The sequence below is a fragment of the Mustela putorius genome, unplaced genomic scaffold, assembly GCF_011764305.1.
Source record: "Mustela putorius furo isolate JIRA1106 unplaced genomic scaffold, ASM1176430v1.1 tig00000145_pilon_pilon_pilon, whole genome shotgun sequence".
In the NCBI taxonomy this organism is placed as follows: domain Eukaryota; kingdom Metazoa; phylum Chordata; class Mammalia; order Carnivora; family Mustelidae; genus Mustela; species Mustela putorius.
In genome coordinates this window covers 8,952,826-8,972,987 of record NW_025421294.1, presented here as the reverse complement: position 1 = coordinate 8,972,987, position 20,162 = coordinate 8,952,826, and the positions used below count along the sequence as shown (strand labels likewise).

General features: G+C 36.4%; 2 protein-coding genes across 5 annotated transcripts in view; one reads left to right on the top strand and one right to left on the bottom strand.

Moving 5' to 3' along the window:
• The window catches only part of ERCC8 (ERCC excision repair 8, CSA ubiquitin ligase complex subunit), a 55,153-nt gene extending 54,534 nt beyond the window's left edge, over positions 1-619 (bottom strand). For 3 of the 4 annotated variants that reach the window (XM_004744600.3, XM_045075306.1, XM_045075307.1), the window contains exon 1: positions 461-619. In XM_004744600.3, the coding sequence (XP_004744657.1) occupies positions 461-537 (77 nt within the window). In that variant the 5' untranslated portion in view covers positions 538-619. The remainder of the gene's footprint in view (positions 1-460) is intronic. The other variant, XM_045075308.1, reaches the window with a different exon arrangement.
• A 65-nt stretch (positions 620-684) lies between these two features.
• The window catches only part of NDUFAF2 (NADH:ubiquinone oxidoreductase complex assembly factor 2), a 158,881-nt gene continuing 139,403 nt past the window's right edge, over positions 685-20,162 (top strand). The window contains exon 1 of the mRNA XM_045075304.1: positions 685-898. Within this exon, the coding sequence (XP_044931239.1) occupies positions 772-898 (127 nt within the window). The 5' untranslated portion in view covers positions 685-771. The remainder of the gene's footprint in view (positions 899-20,162) is intronic.

Below are 20,162 nucleotides of genomic sequence, written 5' to 3'. Positions count from 1 at the left end.
CAACTACACAAGGATCTTCCTCACCTAGCGCCGGACTACATCTCTAGCTTCATCTCTTGTCAATGGTCCCCTTGTCTGCTCTAGGCATGGTAAACTTTGTTCAATTCCTGGCCAATGCTCTGCCCTTAACATAATGCTTGGCAAACAAATGCTTAGTAAATATATCGACTGAACGAATGAAGGAATCCTAGGAGAGTAGTTATTCCTTGGGGAGTGGGGAGGAAATGTAATGTGAGGGAAAAGAAGTTAAAACTAAAGTATCTTCCCCAGAAGCCTCGTGTGCATCCACCAGCCTACAGGTATGTAGAAGGCATCTTATTTTCGTAAGCAGAAGAAATTAAAGTCGAGTTTGGTGAAAGTAAGGTGATAATAAGGCGGGAAAGTGGGAGGCAAGACTAACACAGAAATTGGTCCGTATTTGAAATGGCCCGTTTGAGGAAAAAAATAAGGTTTTCTTTACCTCCGTGTGGACTCCGCTCTCCGGAGGCGAAGAGGGTCGTCCAAACCCGCCTGTCTTGCTAATAAAAACCCTAACATTCCGTTCCTTCACACTAGCTCGAAAACTGGACGCCGCCATGACAGAGCTCGGAGGCCGGCTGTAACAGTGGTGTCTCCTATTGGCCAAGCAACGTACCATCCGACCAATGGTGAGCGCCGTTACTAGAAGGGCGTGAGGACGGAGTGGGTGGGCGGGGCCCGCTCCTGGCTAGCGTTTGTGCTTCCGTCGTGGCGGATCCGGCTGCGATTTGTGCTTGAATCCCGGCCGAAGGCATGGGTTGGTCTCAGAATTTGTTCCGCGCCTTAGGGAGAGCGCTGTCAAAGGAAGCGAAGCAGCAAGTAGGCACAGACCAGTTTGGGAACAAATACTACTATGTCCCGGAATACAAGAACTGGAGAGGTGAGATGACAGCGAGAGGAGCAGTTGAGCGGTCAGTAAATAAGGGAAACGTCAGAGTGTCTGGTAAACTAACACAACGTGCAATGGCTGGGATGTCACTTGGGGGGACAGCCCAAATTCATTCCCCCTGTCTCCCCTTCACTCTGAGCTGAGCACTTGGAGCCGCGGTCCGGTCCGCAGTGTGCCCGTGGTTCGTGGGTTGCAGCGGCTCGGTGAGGTGTCACCGGCCGCTACCCGCGCGAGCGCCGCGCCGCCCACGCAGCTCTCTCCTCCCGGGATCAAGAGCCCACCCGCTGACGACGCCTCGGCGCTGGTCCCGGCCACTAGGCGATCCAGAAAGGGACAAGTCCGCGGAGGTCTTTAATCAGAGGGCCTCAGGAAGGCAGGGAAGCTGCTTTTCCTCCTCCTGCACCCTTCTTGGCGACCAGGCCGCCTCCGCTTGCTTCTTTCCTGGTATTGACCTTTTTGAGTAGCTATGGCGCTGGCCTCACGCGTCCCCTTCGTCCAACTGTCAGAAGTGGGACTGTGCACACTGTGGAGAAAAGGTTTTATGTTCCCTTTCCCATGAATTTGCGCTTCAAAACCCCGGGGAGCTCACTCTAAGGTCATTGCTCTAATCGTGGTGTTTCCTAGGGTTCATGCAAAGTAGTGGGGTTTGGGGAGTTAGGGGACGTTCCTGTCGCGTAGAAATCACATCACGTTGCAGCCGTTTTAACCTTTTCCATGTGGCTCCGTCATCGCAGTGTAGATCTCAGGCTTTGGGATCAGAAGGGATTGGGTTAAAATTTCAGCCCTAAAACGTAGTAACCAGTAACCAAGATTTTTGTCCTCCCAAGTCTCAGTCTCCTCACTTGGAGGTTAGAAATGATAATAATAGCAGTTATTGAGAAGCACTAAAGTCTTTCCAATATTGTGATCCATTCATTTCCGATAGCTCTAGTCAAAGAATTATTCCTTCCTTCCTTAGAGCACGTGTAAAGTGTATTCAGTGATTTATCACTCAAAATTGTTCTGCTTAGCCTTTTCCCCTAACTTAATATCTAAGCCTTGTTTCCCATTAAATGAGCTTCTAAATTTTGTCAGGGTCGGGAATATGTCTTTTTTTTTTTTTTAAAGATTTTATTTATTTATTTGACAGAGAGAGAGATCACAAATAGGCAGAGAGACAGACAGAGAGAGAGATGAGGAGAAGCAGGCTCCCTGCTGAGCAGAGAGCCCAATGCAGGGCTCCATCCCAGGCCCCTGGGATCATGACCTGAGCTGAAGGTAGAGGCTTAACCCACTGAGCCACCCAGGTGCCCCGGGAATATGTCTTTTTTTCTTTTCTTTTTTTTTTTTTTAAGTCCACGAAGAACCTAGCAAGTTGATGGTGTTTCTTCACAAATTGGGACCAGAAGGAAAGATGTTTCTTTTCCATAAGTTTCCAGTAGCATTAAAAAATATGCAAAATGTCTGTTGCCTTTTTTATTGAAGTATAACTTACATACAGTAACACTTATCCTTTTTGGTGTGTGGTTTTATGATTTTTTTTTAAATGCATAGTCCTTTAACTATCACACAATCAGGATACCGAATGTTCCTTCATTCCCAAAGTTCCCTCTACCCCTTAGTAATACATTCCCCTACCTGATAACCAGGCATTGGCAACCAGTGATCTGTTTTAGGTCCCTACGATTTGCCTTTTCCAGGATATCATATAAATGAAATTATGGAGGAGGTAGTCTTTCCAAGAAAGCTTATTTCAGACAGCGTAATGCAGTTAAGATTGATTCATGTGTCAGTAGTTGTTCCAAAAAGGAACATAAAAAATGGCTAAGTAGTAGTTCATTTATGGGTTTACCACACTTTATCCATTCTCCAGGACTTTGGGTTGTTTCTAGATTTTGGTGATTATGAAGAAAGCTTCTATAAACATTCTCATGTAGGAATTTGTGTGAATCTTTTCCCATTTCTTTTGGGTAAAACCTAGGAGTGAGATTGTTGGGTTGTGTGCATATGTATATATGGAGATTTGGAAGCCACCTTTATGTAGGTGATCCCTACAACTTTAAGTTTATTTGAATTGAAGCAGGGAGAGACTAATCCATATAGATGAGATCAGGAGGCAGATAAATAGGAACACTCATTTCAGGGGCCTCCCATTCAAGGAGGAATATATCCACACTACCTGGCTGACATTCACGACCTTTGAGTCCATCCTAAAAGTGATATTTGTTTATAATCTAATCTTTAGATCAATAATTTTGTTAGATCCATAGATATTCATGCTATTAGAACTCAAACCTGAAAGCTTATGTGATTTTTACCAGGGAGCTGAATCAGGTAATAGTTATTTAATTTTCAGCAATCAGAAAAGAAATAAAAATTGATTGAATGCAGCTATTTAGGAGTTGTATCTAGACTGTTACTTTTCATGATGCTGAGCTTCATTTGATGTTCCCAAAACAGAATTGGGTGGGGGCGAGACAGGAATAGCAACGGATAGTAATAATAGTGATGCCTTCTTTCAGAATCTGGGTTAAGTGTTTCATCAAACATGGTGAATAGATTTAGTTTTGGAATACATTTTTAAAAACTGTATAAACCCTCACTAGGGCTTTTTGCATAGTGGATTGTTTATACTAAGCTACTAGCTGTGATTTTCAAATTGTCTTGTTTTAATAATTATAAAATAAATCTATTCAAGTTCAACATTTTAATAGAAAGTCTTACATTCTAAAGGATTTTTAAAATTTTGTTCTCCACTTTTTAATGAAGCATTATTTGTACACTTATGAGAATTGTGAGCAAAGAAAAATTTGTCCTAAAGTTTTCATAAAAACATTTACTGCCTGATTATATCTTGTATACTTTCTAATTTATAAGGGTATATTTAGACTCACATGTATTTGGATTATCAGTGTGCCAAACACACTATTTATAATAACATTTCCTGAATTTTATATTTCAATCCTTTGGCTAAAAAAAAGTCTTTCAAATACAGAGTTCTCAAACACCTTTGAGAAGCCAAATTGGAAGAGGTATAGACCAAACTTAAAAGTAGTAATTTTAAATTGAGGTTTGTCAATCTAAAATTGAATTTTATTTAAAATTGAAGGGTATTTTGTATCATTTCCATGTGTTTCCTTTTTTAAAAAAGGATGTTAAAGTAGTTTGATTTTACCTTTTGTTCTACCCAGAGACTCACTTCTGTTTTATTTATCCTTTTATTTATTTTTAACTATTGAATTAAGAAATATTTCAGGCATAAAAAGTAGAGAAAATAAGGGGTACCTGGTTGGCTCAGTTAATTGAGTGTGGAACTCTTGGTTTGGTTTTGGCTTAGGTTTGTGATCTGAGGACAATGAGGTCTAGCCCTGTGTGGAGCTCTGGGCTCAGTGGGGAGTCATCCTGGGATTTTCTCCCTCTCCTTCCCTTTCTGCCCCATCCCTGTGCATATTCAGGCTCTCCTCTCTCTCAAATAAATAAATAAATAAAATCTTTAAAAATAAAGGTGGGAACACTTCGGTGGCTCTGTTGGTTAAGCATCTGCATTTTGCTCACATCATGATCCCAGGGTCCTGGGATGGAGCCCTCCATCGGGCTCCTTACTCAGTAGGAGCCTGCTTCTCCCTCTCCCTTAGCCTGCTGCTCCCCCTGCATGTGCTCTTTGGCTCACAAATTCTCTCTCTCAAATAACTCATTAAAATCTAAAAAAAAAAAAAAAAAAAAAAAAAAAGAATAAGTAGAGAAAATGATAAAACAAACCTCCAGGTACCCATCGTTCTCTTTCACAGGTACCAGTTCATGGCTATATTTTATTTTCTCCCTGGTTATATTCATCTTTCCTCTTATTTTGAAACAAATACTAAATATGTCAGTTTACTTGTAAACCACTTAGATTATGCCTCTGAAACACAAGGCTTCTCTTTTTAAATATGACAGTAATCATCATATCGTATAGAAATAAATAATTCCTTAACATTATCAGATATCCTTTTTGTCACATTTCCTTGATTGTCCCTGGTCTTGTTGATTGATTGATTTGTTGACTTATTTTTGCAATTTGTATAAATTTATCTCTGAACAATCTTTATATTATAATTCCTAATTATAATATATATATAATATATAATTCCTGTTTTTAATTCTCTTGAAATTTGTATGTTCTCTTTTTATGTTGAAATTACCCCCCCCTTTCATACACAGACCCCTGCTTTTTTGGGAGTGGATGTTGAAAAAAAGTAACTTTTTTTATTTAAATGGTGGCAGAATCCATTTATATTTGTTATAGTGATTTATTTAGCCTTACTTTAGTCATCTTATTTTTTATGCTTTCTGTTGGTTATGTTTTCTAATTCCTGACTACCCCCCTTAGAAGACTTTTGTGACATCTCCCTCATTTTACTTGAAAGTGATTGTACTAAGGGATACCTGTATGAATGCTATGTGCCTGTGGCTTCTCATAGGGCTCTAGTCAAATTTTTCTGGGAGAACTATAGTCGTTACTCAGGATGCTTCACTTTTAGCCCCTGCCAGTAGAAATCTTAAGAATGCCAATAGCAAGTCAGATTTTCTTTTTGACCTTTGACTTTGGTTTCAGGCCTGCTGCTTACTTCTTTTTTAACCTTTTTTTCCCCCCACTGTGCTCTCAGGCCTGTTGCTCTAAGCTTGGGGTTCTGTCAGAATTTCTTTTTTGGGAACACCAATAGAGATTCTTCCAGTGTGGCTTATATGTCTGCTAGCTCATAAGCCAGTCAGCATTCCTAAATTTGCCTTCCAGCTCATCTTGTACCATTCATTAATTTCTCATTTAACAAATATTTATTCAGCACTGCTTTATACAAAACATACCTGTTTTATGTATTTCAGATCTATTTGCCTATTTTGATGATGTCCTTAGCTATTTGGTTTTTAGCTTCTTCCCCCACTTATATTTTGAAAGGTTAATTAGGTAAACCTAAATCAATGGCTATTTTATTATTATTTTTTAAAGATTTTTTTAAAAGATTTTATTTATTTATTTATTTATTTATTTGACAGAGAGAGAGAGAGAGAGAGATCACAAGGAGGCAGAGAGGCAGGCAGAGAGAGGAAGGGAAGTAGGCTCTCTGCCAAGCAGAGAGCCCGATATGGGGCTCGATCCCAGGACCCTGAGATCATGACCTGAGCTGAAGGCAGAGGCTTTAACCCACTGAGCCTGTAGGCACCCCAGAGATTTTATTTTTAAGCAATCTCTGCACCCTACTTGGGGCTGGACATACCACCCGAAGATCAAGAGTGGCACACTCCACCAACTGAGCCACCAGCCAGGTACTCCAATCAATGGCCATTTTGTTCTCAATTTAGCGTAGCCTCCAGTCATTTTAGTAATGGTCACATTAATGATAACTACAATTCATCAAGTGCCAACTCTATTTCATATCTTTACAACTCCCATATAACTTGGGATTATTCTCTTTTTCAACATGAGGTGATTGTTTCATTTCTGAATACTTAAATAAGATTCATGTATACATGCCTGGGTAGAGAGAGTAGGCACTCACAAAACAGCTGTTCAGTGAATTGAGATATTTATGGACCCAGAATTATAAAAACAACAACAAAGCAAAATTTTTAAAACCATGGGAAATGATGAAGTTGTTTTATAAAATCTTAAAACAGGTGATTAAAGAATATATATTTTTCATTTATGATGAATGGCCAAATTATTCTTCATGGTCTAAAATGCTCTCATTAGAAATGAGACTATCTTTTCCATAACTTTCCTAATGCAGTTCCGGTTGGACTTAGCTTCATCAGTGATCTTCCAAACATAGTTTTATTGCTAGCCTCAAACTTCTATTATGATACCCAGTCTTATTTTTTTCCCTTAAGGGTGAATATATCATCATTTGATAATCCAAAACCTGTAACATCTACTGAGTTGGCTTGTTTTGATGATGTTGCCTGAGCGTGTTTGTATTTAGTATTTAAATATACTAAAAACTGTAATGAATTAGTATTTGGTTAATTTGCTGTTACTAAGAACCAGACAAATCACATGGTCAGAATTATTAAATAAGGTATGTCTTGGTTTTTGAGGGTAATTGGAAGATCATGATACAGCTCTTTTATGTGATAGTCTAACATTTGGGAAATAATGAAAACATTTCAGATTTTTCCAGCAGGTGGCAGCATTGTTAAAATAATTGTAGGGTGCCAGTTTATTAAACATTTTTCTTTGAGCTGATTTGAAGGAAGCATCTTTTCTCTAAAATAATTGGATTGAGGGGCACCTGCATGGCTCAGTGGGTTAAGCATCTTGACTCTTGGTTTCAGCTCAAGTCATAATCTCTGGGTCCTGGAATGGAGCCCTGTGTCTGGCTCTGCACCCAATGGGGAGTCTGTTTGTCCCTCTCCTGCTTCTCTCCTATTCCCATATAAATAAATAGGTAAATCTTAAAAAATAAATAATAAAATGATTGGATTTATATTTTTTCCTCTAAATAAACCCTGTACTACTGCTTTATAAACTGCTAACTCTTAAGACAAGAATTTTAAAATGACACTGGATTTTTCCTCATCTGTAATGAACAACGATATAAATAGCAATTATATTCTGAGGAGTTGACCAAAAATTTTTTAAAAATACATAAAATTTTTAGAATAGGAAGAGATATTCTGTATTGAGTTGTTAGAGATCACAATGTAATCATTACCCTGGACATCAGCAAATTGATAGAAAACCCTAAAATGTTTTATGATATTAACTAAAATAAGTTTTTTGTTTAGGGATATCTAGAAGAAGGTGAGCTTACTTTAAAATACCTTGCTGAATATAAAATATTAGTTATAAACTTTTTATATAGGTTGTCGCAGGGTAGTCTGAAGGTTGGATTTTTAATTTTCTGATGTCTGTTTTAATGTTTAACTCCTTAATTGTGTTTTCTTCTGAGATTATGTCAGTTGCTTACCAAATTCCCTACTTACTATGTGTCTGCATTCCATGTACTTGAACACTGAATTAATTGTATTTTGGTGAACGGAAAATACCAACATTTTCCCTGTAGTCCTTGCTTGCATTCCTGTCTGATACCAGTAGAACCACATATGTGTCATACTTTCATCTACAAGAAGAACAGGATGAAATGTCACACTCCTATATGTCAATCCTTTATACTGGCTTTAAAATGAATGTAAGCATCATTAGTCTTGAATTCTCTTTCCCTGCCAGGGAAATACAGGATTTTTTTCTTTTTCTTTTTTTTTGCCAAAATGGAAACTAATAAAGATAGAGTGACTAGACTATATTTTATCTGTTTCTAAGTGAGGCTGAAAATACACAAGAGAAAGAATCATTTGTCCTCTTTTGCTTTGAAGATTTTGTGATTGCTTTACATTAAGAATAATAATGGCAATAACAATATTAATATTTTTTTAAGATTTTATTTATTTATTTGACAGAGAGAAATCACAAGCAGGCAGAGGCAGGCAGAGAGAGGAGGAAGCAGACTCCCCGCTGAGCAGAGAACCCGATGCGGGACTCAATCCCAGGATCCTGAGATCATGACCCAAGCCGAAGACAGCGGCCCAACCCACTGAGCCACCCAGGCACCCAACAATATTAATATTAAATACTATGGATTAGGCACTATTCCTAGCACTTGTTATGATTCACTGTAGTGGTGGAAGAATTACAGCAAATAAGGAAAATAATATATCTTTTGTTGCTTTGTCAAGGTTAGCAATGAATTCCATTTGTTTTAACATATTTGTGCAAAACCCAGTTTCTCTCTGTCAGTATAAATCAGACAGAACTGTTAACTTTTCTTATTGAGGCCTTTCCCTTTTAGGAGTACTACTTACTTCATCAATTCATTTCAGCTGCTATTTTAAAACTTTCTAAGTGTTTTTCTACAAGAATTAAAAAATTGAGTTGACATGCTTTTGAGAGTTGAAATTGAATGGGATTGGATAGAGAATTCTCTTCAGAATCATAGTACAGACTTCATTATATAATTGTTAGAATAAATTTCCATTTTTAAAAATGACTTAGGAATATATATAATTTTTTAAAATTAGTTCTGTAATTTTAACATAGAAGAAGCTATTTCTTTCATCTTTATTGCCTTTGAGGTGACTGGTACCTCCATCTTGTGGTCCAAATGACAAATTGCACCCTTTGCAGAGATTCTAATTAAACTTTTTCCACCCTCTCAGCTGAATATATCATTTAAAGTTATTTATTTTCTGTGCTTTGTTTATTAAAAGCATAAAAGCATAACTTTTTTTCAAGCTTTTATTTAAATTCCAGTTAGTTAACAGATAGTGTAATACTGGCTTCAGAAGTAGAATTTAGTGATTACAGTTAAAAAACAGTGCTTATCACAACCAGTGCCCTCTGTAACACTCATCACCCACCTCCCCTTTAGCAACCTTCAGTTCATTCTCTATAGTTAGGAGTGTCATGGTTTGTCTCCCTCTCTATCTTATTTTATTTTTCTTTCCCTTCCCCTATATTCATCTGTTTTGTTTCTTAAATTCCAAATATGAGTGAGGTCATATGGTATTTATCTTTTTCTGGTGGACTTAATTCACTTAGCATAATTCTCTCCAGCTCCATTTATAACATTGCAAATGGCAAGATTTCATTCTTTTTTATGGCTCAGTTATATTCCTGTGTGTGTGTGTGTGTGTGTACACACCACATCTTCTTTATCCATTCATCAGTAGATGGATATTTGGGATCTTTCCATAATTTGGCTATTGTTGATAATGCTGCTATAGACATTAGGGTGCATGTATCCCTTCAAATTAGTGTTTTTATATCCTTTGGCTAAATACCTAGTAGTGCAATTGCTGAGTCATTAGATAGTTCTACTTTTAACTTTTTGAGGAACCTCCATGCTGTTTTCCAGAGTGGCTGCACCAGTTTGCATTCCCACCAACAGTGTAAGAGGATTCTCCTTTCTCTGCATCCTCACCAACATCTGTTGTTTCCCATGTTGCTAATTTTAGCCATTCTGACAGATGTGAGATAGTATCTCATTGTAGTTTTGATTTGTATTTCCCCGATGGGGAGTGATGTTGAGCAACATTTCACGTGTCTGTTAGCCATCTGGAAAAATTTTTCTTTGGAAAAATGTCTACACATCTCTTCTACCTATTTTTTAACTGGATTATTTGTTTTTTGGGTGTTGAGTTTGCTATGTGCTTTATAGATTTTTGGATATAAACCTTTTATCAGATATGCCATTTGCAAATATCTTCTCCCATTCCAAAGGTTGCCTTCTAGTTTTGTTGACTGTTTCCTTCCCTGTCCAAAAGCTTCTTATCTTGATACAGTTCCAGTAGTTCATTTTCACTTTTATTTCCTTTGGTTCTGGAGATGTATCTAGTAAGAAGTTGCTACAGCCAATGTCAAAGAGGTTGCTGCCTGTGTTCTCCTCCAGGATTTTAGTGGCTTCCTCTCTCAAATTTAGGTCTTTCATCCGTTTTGAACTTATTTTTGTGAGTCATGTAAGAAAGTAGTCCAGTTTCATTCTTTTGCATGATGCTGTCCAGTTTTTCCAACACCATTTGTTAAAGAGATTGTCTTTTCTCCATTGAATATTCTTTCCTGCTTTGTCAAAGATTAGTTGACCATATAATTGTGGGTTCATTTCTGGGTTTTCTAGTCTGTACTGTTGATCTATATGTCTGTTTTTCTGCCAGTACCATACTGTCTTGATCACTACCACTTTGTAATATAACTTGAAGTCAGGAATCATGATGCCTCCAACTTTGCTTTTCTTTTTCAAGATTGCTTTGGCTAGTCAGGGTCTTTTGCGGTTCCATACAAATTATGGAATTATTATTTGTTCTGGCTCTGTGAAAAATGCTGGTATTATTTTGATAGGGATTGCATTGAATGTATAAATTACTTTGGGTATTATAGACGTTCTAACAATATTTGTTCTTCTAACCCATGAGCATAGAATGTTTTTCCATTTGTTTATGTCATCTTCATTATTTTCATAAGTGTTTTATGGTTTTCAGAGTACAGATATTTTGCCTCTTTGGGTAGGCTTATTTCTAGGTATTGTACTGGTTTTGGTGTAGTTGTAAATGGAATTGATTCCTGATCTCTAGTTCTGCTTCTTTATATTGGTGTACAGAAATGCCACAGATTTATGTACATTGATTTCGTATCCTGCAACCTTACTGAATTTGTGTATTAGTTCTAGTAATTTTTTGGTGGAGTCTTTCAAGTTTTCTATATAGAGTATCATGCCTTCTGCTAAGAGTGAAAGTTTGACTTTTTCCTTGCTGATTTGAATGTGTTTTATTTCTTTATGTTTTCTGGTTGCTGAGGCTAAGACTTCCAGTACAATGTTAAATAACAGTGGTGAGAGTGGACATTCCTGACTTGTTCTTGACCGTAGAGGAAAAGCCCTTAGTTTTTACCCATTGAAATGATATTAGCTGTGGGTTTTCCATATATGGCCTTTATGATGTTGAGGTATGTTTCCTCTATCCCTACTTTGTTGAGGGTTTTTTATCATGAATTGATGTTGTACTTTGTCAAATGCTTTTTCTTCATCTATTGAGAGCATCATATGGTTCTTATTCTTTTATTAATGTAGTATATCATGTTGATTGATTTGCAAATATTGAATCACCCTTGCAACCCAGGAATAAATCCCATTTGATCGTGGTGAATAATTCTTTTAATATACTGTTGTGTTTGACTTGCTAGTATTTTGTTGAAAATTTTTGCATCCATGGTCATCTCGGATGTTGGCTTATAGTTCTCTTTTTTAATGGAGACTTTGGTTTTGGAATCAGGGTAATGCTGACCTCATAGAATGAGTTTAGATGGTTTCTTTCTATTTCTATTTTTTGGAATAGTTTGAGAAAAATCAGTATTAACTCTTCTTTAAATGTTTGATAGAATTCCCCTGTGAAGTCATTTGGCCCTGGACTTTGGTTTGTTGGGAGAGTTTTTATTTTCTTTGCTAGTTATCAGTGTTCAAGTTTTCTATTCTCGTTTCAGTTTTGGTAGTTTAGATATTTCTAGAAATTATCCATTTTCTTCCAGATTGTCCCAATTTGTTGGTATATAATTTTTCATAATATTCCTTTATAATTTTTTGTATTTCTGTGATGTTGGTTATTTTTTCCCTCTCATTTGTGATTTTATTTATATGGATCCTTTCTTTTTTCTTTTTGATTAGTCTAGATAGGGGTTTACCAGTTGTATTAATTTTTTTACACAAGAACCAGCTCCTGGTTTTGTTGATCTGTTCTACTGTTTTTTTAGTTTCTGTATCATTTATTTCTGTTCTAATCTTTATTACTTCCCTTTTGCTGGCCTTAGGCTTTGCTTATTCTAATTTTTCTAGCTCCTTTAGGTGTAAGGTTACATCGTTTATTTGAGATATTTTTTGCTACTTGAGGTAGGCCTGTATTGCTATATACTTCCCTCTTTGGACTGCTTTTGCTGCATCTCAAAGGTGTTGGACCATTGTCTTTTCATTTTCATTTGTTTCTGTGTATTTTTTTATTTCTTTAATTTTCTGGCTGACCCATTCATTCTGTAGTAGCATGTTCTTTATTTTTTTTTTTAAGCATGTTCTTTAACTTCCATGTATTTGTGAGCTTTCCAAATTTTTTCTTATGGTTGACTACAGGTTTAATAGCTTTGTGGTCATAAAATATGCATGCAATGATCTCAATCTTTTTGTACTTGTTGAGGCCTGATTTGTGACCGAGTATGTGATCTATTCTGGAGAATGTCCCATGGGTACTTGAAAAGAATGTATTGTGCTGTTTAAGGATGAAATGTTCTGAATATATTTGTTAAGTCCATGTGGTCTAGTGTGTCATTCAAAGCCATTGTTTCCTTGTTGATTTTTTTGCTCAGATAATCTGTCCATTGATGTTATTGTGGTGTTGAAGTCCCCTACTATTATTGTATTATTATCAGTAAGTTCCTAAAAGCATAACTCTTATTAAACAGGTATTGATCCAGTCTTCCCTCTAGGGCTTTGCTCTGAAAAATATTTTCTCTCCTCTACACATGTTTTCCATCTTTCTCTTTATTTTCTTTTCACTGTTAAGAAGGACAGAAAAGGCACTCAAAAGAGACCACTTGAAGTGACCTGTTTTAAGAATGAAGTGTTGTAGGGCCACCTGGGTGGCTCAGTGGTTAAAGCCTCTGCCTTTGGCCCAGGTCATGATCCCAGGGTCCTGGGATCAAGCCCCTCATCGGGCTCTCTGCTCAGCAGTGAGTCTGCCGCCTCCTCCTCTCTCTCTCTCTCTCTCTGCCTGCCTCTCTGCCCACTTGTGATCTGTCTGTCAAATAAATAAATAAATAAAAATCTAAAAAAATATATAAGAATGAAGTGTTGTAGAAAAAGAGCTCTTGTGATGGTGATGGCGGTAGTGTATGTAGGTGTGGGAAAAATTTGATTAGCCCTTTATGTTGAAAAATGAAACCTAAAATCTTCTGCAAAATTTACTATATAATTTCAGCTGTAAGCTAATTAATGGAATTGATAATTCATCAAATACTGATTTTTAACAAGGTTTTTCTGACAATACTCTAATAGCACATTATGATATACTTCATTTCACATTTGTCTCTCCCAGAGGGATTAAGAAAAGTATTCTTTTTGCAAAATTTGAGGTCTTAATCAAATTTTCTAATGGATTTTTATTAATCTTTGATTAATATTCATTATCTTTTGAATCACCTTTCATGTTTTAGTCCTTATTAGTGTATCTCAGCTACCTCAATTAGAAATTAGTTATTTTTTTGTGATTTTACCTTACTTTCATAGACTTCATGAAGCTGTTTCAAGATTTGCAGTTTTACTTTGCATTCAACTAATGCCATATTTGTAAACATGGGAAAATTAGAGAAATCAACATATTTGAGGTCTTAATCAAATTTTCTAATGGATTTTTATTTAAAAAATCCTCTTTACTTAAAGAGGTTGCCTCGGAGAGTGAGTAGAAATTAAAATATTGAGTAGATATTTAAAAATGAACCAATGAGATCATATGATAATTGTCTTTCTCTGATTGACTGATGTGAGGAATTTGAGAAATAAGACAGAGGATCATGGGGGAAGGGAGGGAAAAATGAAACAAGATGAAACCAGAGAAGGGGACAAACCATAAGAGACTGTTAATCTCAGCAGATGAACTGAGGGTTGCTGGAATGGAGGTGGGTGGGAGGGATGGGGTGGCTGGGCGATGGACATTGGGGAGGGTACATGCTATGGTGAGAACTGTGATTTGTCTAAGACTGATGAAACCCTGAAACAAATAATACATTATATATTAATTTAAAAAGTAAACCAGTATTATTTTATAAGTTTATATAGTGAGTATTTTTATTTATGTTGAAACTGTTGCTTTCCTGCATATACTAGAAGCTGCAGTTATTCTGTTAATTAATATGTAATCAGTGAGGAACTCTGGGACTTAAATACTTCTGCATTTTTGCTTTCCACTCACAGGCAAGATTTTTGAAAATATAGTCAGTGGACTTCTTGTAACTAATCTAGAATTCAGTGTTCTCTAAGTATTTAACTTTGTACTTTCTTCCCCCCACCATGTTATAGGTGATCACTTTTGTAGCTGTTTTGTAGCCATTTCCCTGATTCTTTGTTCTTCTGGACAGTGTCCAGATTGTATCAGGTATTCAGGAAAGCAAGTTTATCCATTAGACTGACAGTTATTGAATACCTACTGTGGCAGGCACAAGTTCTAGCCTTTAGAGATATATCACTAAATTGAATACTAAAAAATCCATTCCTTTGATTTTACATTGTAGTTAAGGGCATTAGTTGACAAAAACATATATAATGAGCAAATTACATAATTGTTCTAATGTGATAAGTGCCTAGGGAAAAAGAAAAAGTAAATTAGAGCAAAGGAATCAGGAGTACTGGAGGTAGGGTGTGGGTTGAAATTTTAAATGGAATGGTTAGGTACTTTATTGAGAAGGTAACATTTCTTTTTAAGATTTTATTTTTATTTATTTGAGAGAGAGAACACAATATCACAGAGGGAGAGGGAGAAACAGACTGCCCGCTGAGCAGAGAGCCCCTTCAGGAGGCTTGATCCCAGGACCCCAAGATCATGGCACAAGCCAAAGCAGACGCTTAACCAACTGAGCCACCCAGGACCCCCATGAGAAAGTAACATATTAACAAAACACTTGATTGGAGGGAGTGAGGAAGGTAGCCAAGTGGCTATCTGTAGCAGCAGCATACTGGTCAGACGGAGTAGCAGTGTAGATTAGCTTCTACTCTGAATGAAGTGGGGGGAGGGGTTTATCTGCAGCACTTAATGTTGGTACCTAACATAGACTAGATATTTCATTAGTGTCTGGTAAATTGAAGGAAACAGACTCTACACGGGTAGACTTTGGCTTACCTTTTCTCGTTTCCTTTCTCGCACTGCTTCTTCTGTTTCTCTCTCTTAAGCAGCAGCAGAATAAAGAGAAGTGTTGTCCCTTTGAGAATATAAAAGCCCTTGAGATGATTTCACTTTAAATCTAAAAGATTTCCTTGTCATTTTACCTCTAAAATTTGATTTTCTTTTTTTAAGATGTTATTTCTGAGGCCTCCCTTTTGGCATCTGAAGTGAACCTACATTTAGTGACTGTTTTCACCAATGCCTCTTTTTTTTTCTCTTCTTTTCTGTTTTATTGGGAAATCAGATATATTGTTCTAAGCCTCTCTGCTGTATCTGGGGAGGCAAATGCTTTAAGAGGAGGAGAAATGGACAATACATCAAACCTAGGACCTCTTTCTGCCACTTTCATCCTTCTTTTTAATAGTTATTGAATATTATCTGTGTGCTAGCTGTATGTGCATCATTTTTAAATTAATGGACTTTATTTTTTAGAAATACCATTTTCACAAGCCACTGAATAAAATATTTCAAGTACTTTAGTTAATGATCAAGATCACAATAAATAAAATATAAATACAGACATTTTTTAAAGTTTTTTTTTTTTTTAAGATTTTATTTATTTATCGGGGGGTGGGGGGAGATCGAGCACAGGCAGACAGAATGGCAGGCAGAGGCAGAGGGAGAAGCAGGCTCCCTGCTGAGCAAGGAGCCCGATGTGGGACTCGATCCCAGGACGCTGGGATCATGACCTGAGCCGAAGGCAGCTGCTCAACCAACTGAGCCACCCAGGCGTCCCAAATACAGGCATTTTTTAAAATTGAAAATACTTTCTCCAAAATATTGGAGATCAGTATATATTGTGACTGAAGGTCAAAAGTAAAATTATGAGCTATTGAGAAAATAGTGTAGAAATGGAGTATTTGAATTTTATGTACAGTTCAGCTTTTAAAAAATAATCAAGTTTCATCAAAGCTGAAATACATGCAAAACAATTCAAATCTGTAGTAAAACATATACAGATACATATGTGCTTTTATTAAGCAGATTTTCTCGGGTAATTATAGTTTGTTAATTACATGAATTATGGACTAACGCCATTCAAATGATATTTAGAATACTTCATAAGTAGGCATTTATCTCACATGTATTTTCTGTATTTCCCAAAGTACTCTTGCCCTCATGACTAATTTTGACCATTCAACAATCTGTACAAAACAGTGGTTGCTGGTAAAATAATGTACTCATCTCTAAACCCATTTTTATTGGAGATACCTTATATTTTTCCTTCATGACCCTTACATAAGTGTCCCCCCCCCCACTGAATCTTAGGTTCACTTGCTTGATCTCTAAGTTTTCCACATGAAAGCATTGACTTTGCATTTGTAGTTTTCCAAAGAGCAATTTTTGAAAAAATATAGCATTAAAATAAATGAAGTAAAAATCTAGCCTAATTTATATTAAAAAGTATTTTTAATTTAAATAATTCCTGGATTTTCTTTCATTTCTTTGTTAAACACTGAAAGTCACTCGGGTAGGAAATTGGAGTTAAAATGTTTTTTGTTTTTTGTTTTTTTTAAGATTTTATTATTTATTTGACAGAGAGATCACAAGTAGGCAGAGAAGCAGGCAGAGAGAGGAAGGAAAGCAGGCTCCCTGCTGAGCAGAGAGCCCGATATGGGGCTTGATCCCAGGACCCTGAGATCATGACCTGAGCTGAAGGCAGAGGCTTAACCCACTGAGCCACCCAGGCTTAGTTAAAATGTTTTGATTCTGATTTTATTGTGTCATCAAACCACATGAGCAGGGACACCTAGGTGGCTCATTGGGTTAAAGCTTCTGCCTTCGGCTTGGGTCATGGTCCCAGGGTCCTGGGATCAAGCCCCACGTTGGGCTCTCTGTTCAGCGGGCAGCCTGCTTCCCCTCACCCCCCTTCCTGCCTACTTGTCTACTTGTCTAGTCTGTCTACTTATGATCTCTGTCAAATAAATAAATAAAATCTTTAAAAAAAAAAACCCGCATGAACCCCTTAAGTAAGAAACATAAAGAAATCATTAAGTCATTTAAATTTTTAACCTTGTTTGTGTCTATGTGTGTATGTGTGTCTAACTTTAAGACACAGTTATTTCCTTCCAGATATGAATTGTAAACAAGGGCCTTTTCAATGGCTACTTTTATTCATTTATGGATGAAGCAACTGGGGTCTGAAATATTGTTACTGGCCCACAGCTCCTAAGACCTCAAGCTGTATTTTTCCAAAGTAGTTTAACAAAAATGATCCCTAAACTGATTTTGTAGTTTGGTAACTTTTTACCAAAATACTTACTGTCCAATTAAACTTTTTTTAGTGCCAGCATGTATGTATGTGTGTGTGTATATATATATATATATTTATATTTATATTTATAAAACATATTTATATGTGAAATATAAATCTATATAAATTTATATTGTATATACACATGTGCACATACTCCACATGTCTGCAAATTTACAGCTTTTTATCCTTCTTTTGAAAATAATCTCTTATTTATCAGAACCAAGTCAAGCTTCACAGCTAGTTCACGAAACTATGAAAGCAGCAAGGTTTTATAATGGAAGCGTAGCCCAATACTGTGTTAACTGTGTGGCACATGTTCATCAGCACAAAGGATTGGTGATTGCAGTATAGTTTCCTATCAGTCTCTTTGAAACTCATCAAAAAGTGTGTATGGCCCTGTTGAACAGTATTTCTATAACCATGTGTGACTTTACTAGGGTGTTTTTATTTAGGCAGGATAGCCAAATGAGGACAGTAACTGAAACATTGGAAATACTGTACAAACAATTGGTTAAACTGTAAGAAAAGGAAATGGTCAAAGCCAGTGTCAGATTTTTGTCAGCTATATAACCACTTGTCTAGTTCAAATTCTGTCTGATGAAAAGGCTGCCCACATTGGTGTTAAAAAACTTAATTGAGCTCTATTTGGCTAACTTACTTTTGATTCATAAGCTTGATGATAAATCTTGACAACCTGTTGATATGACATTAGAGTTTAATTGGAAAATAAAAGAATTAAGCACATTTATTTAAAACTAATAAGATTTTATTTTTTCTTTTTAGAATTATTTTAATGGACACCATTTTATACCCATTAGTAAATAAAATCTTTTCAGAATCTCCTTTTTCATTCTTACCTTTATTGTTCTTGGTTTCCTTCCTCCTTATATTTTTTTAATTGGATGCTTGTACAAGAACAAAATTTTGAAAATGTCTAAAATAGCAGCCTCTAAATTAGGTATTAGCATCTTGGAGAAAGGTTTATTTTTGGGCGACCTGCCAAGTGTCCTGCTAAATTACTGGCAACTAAGTACTTAATGTGACTTTCAGTCAATAAATGGCACCCATCTGTATATTTTCTTTTTTGGGAATATAAAATTGTCAAATTTTTTAACTCTAAGACCGTCAAGAATGAGTCTGGGTCAGTTTAGGAGCCAGCAGAATTAAATGTGTAGCTATTGCTTAATTTGTCAGAGAGATATTCAGGAATATTTTGGGCAACTATAAACTTGAATGAGTGAATAAATAAACCAACAAATCTAAAGCGTTAATTTTAATAACAGCAATTGTAATCGTTAACATTTAACTGTGTCCTTTAAGAAACTGATACTGAAGGAACAAAAAAAATTAAATGATCAATTTTTAGAATTTCTAATGTGTATCATTTTGGGTAATTTTTCTTACATGATATCTGTTTTCTGGGAATAATGAAATAAGATATGTGAAACCTCCAAATAAATTGTTTTAGCAATAAGAAAATCATTGCTGTTTTGGAACTTCTAGTAGCTTGGTGACCTTTTAAAAAATGTTCCTTTTGTTTAATAAATACGTGGAGTAGAATAAAAAATTTTATTTTTTCTCAATATGCTGAAAATATATTTCTGTCCTATGAATAGACCTGAATGTTGGAAACCAGAGACTTCACAGAGCTTTGCTATGAATGAGTGAACCATAAAAATGTAACAGAGGTTTGAGTCATGGGCTCCCTCCAAGGTAAAGGATCCTGTGACTCAAGCCTAATCTCTGTGATCTTCCTTTCTCTCTGCAAAGATCCCATTTCTCTTTCCTTCTAGTAGTATTCCACATAACAGGTTATACCCTTCTCTGGCTTCCTTTCCATAGTCTGACCTAGCAAACCTTCATAAGTCCCTTAATTTACTCTTTTGGCTAGATAATTTATTGTTAAGATGGGATTTTCAGTATTATATTCAGATATTTATGATTTAAAATTTCAAGTGTTTGAGTACATTGTATCACCTTATGTTTTCAGTATACTGGGAAGTATAAAGCCACTTATCATGGCAGAATAAGTGAAATCCGTGGCTTTAAGGCTACATGTTCTTAATGTAGATTCTATGAATTTAAAATGCTAGGGGCGCCTGGGTGGCTCAGTTGGTTCAGTGTTGGACTTCAGCTCAGGTCATAGTTGCAGGTTCTGGTATTGAGCCCCCATTGGTCTCTGTGCTCCATGAGGAGTCTGTTTCTTCCCCTCCCTCTCCCTCTGCCCCACTCATGCTCTCTCTCTCTCTCTCTCAAATAAATAAATTAAATCTTAGAAAAAATTTTTTAGATAAAAAATAAAATGCTAGTGGGGAGCCTGGGTGGCTCAATGGGTTAAAGCTTTTTTGCCTTCGGCTCAGGTCATGATCCCAGGGTCCTGGGATCGAGGCCTGCATCGGGCTCTCTGCTCCTCAGGGAGCCTGCTTCCTCCTCTCTCTGCCTGCCTCTCTGCCTACTTGTGATCTTTGTCTGTCAAATAAATAAATAAAATCTTTTAAAAAAATAAAATAAAATGCTAGTATACAGATGAGTGGAAATAATGGCATGTTACCACAGGTGGGTAAGAAACAGGAT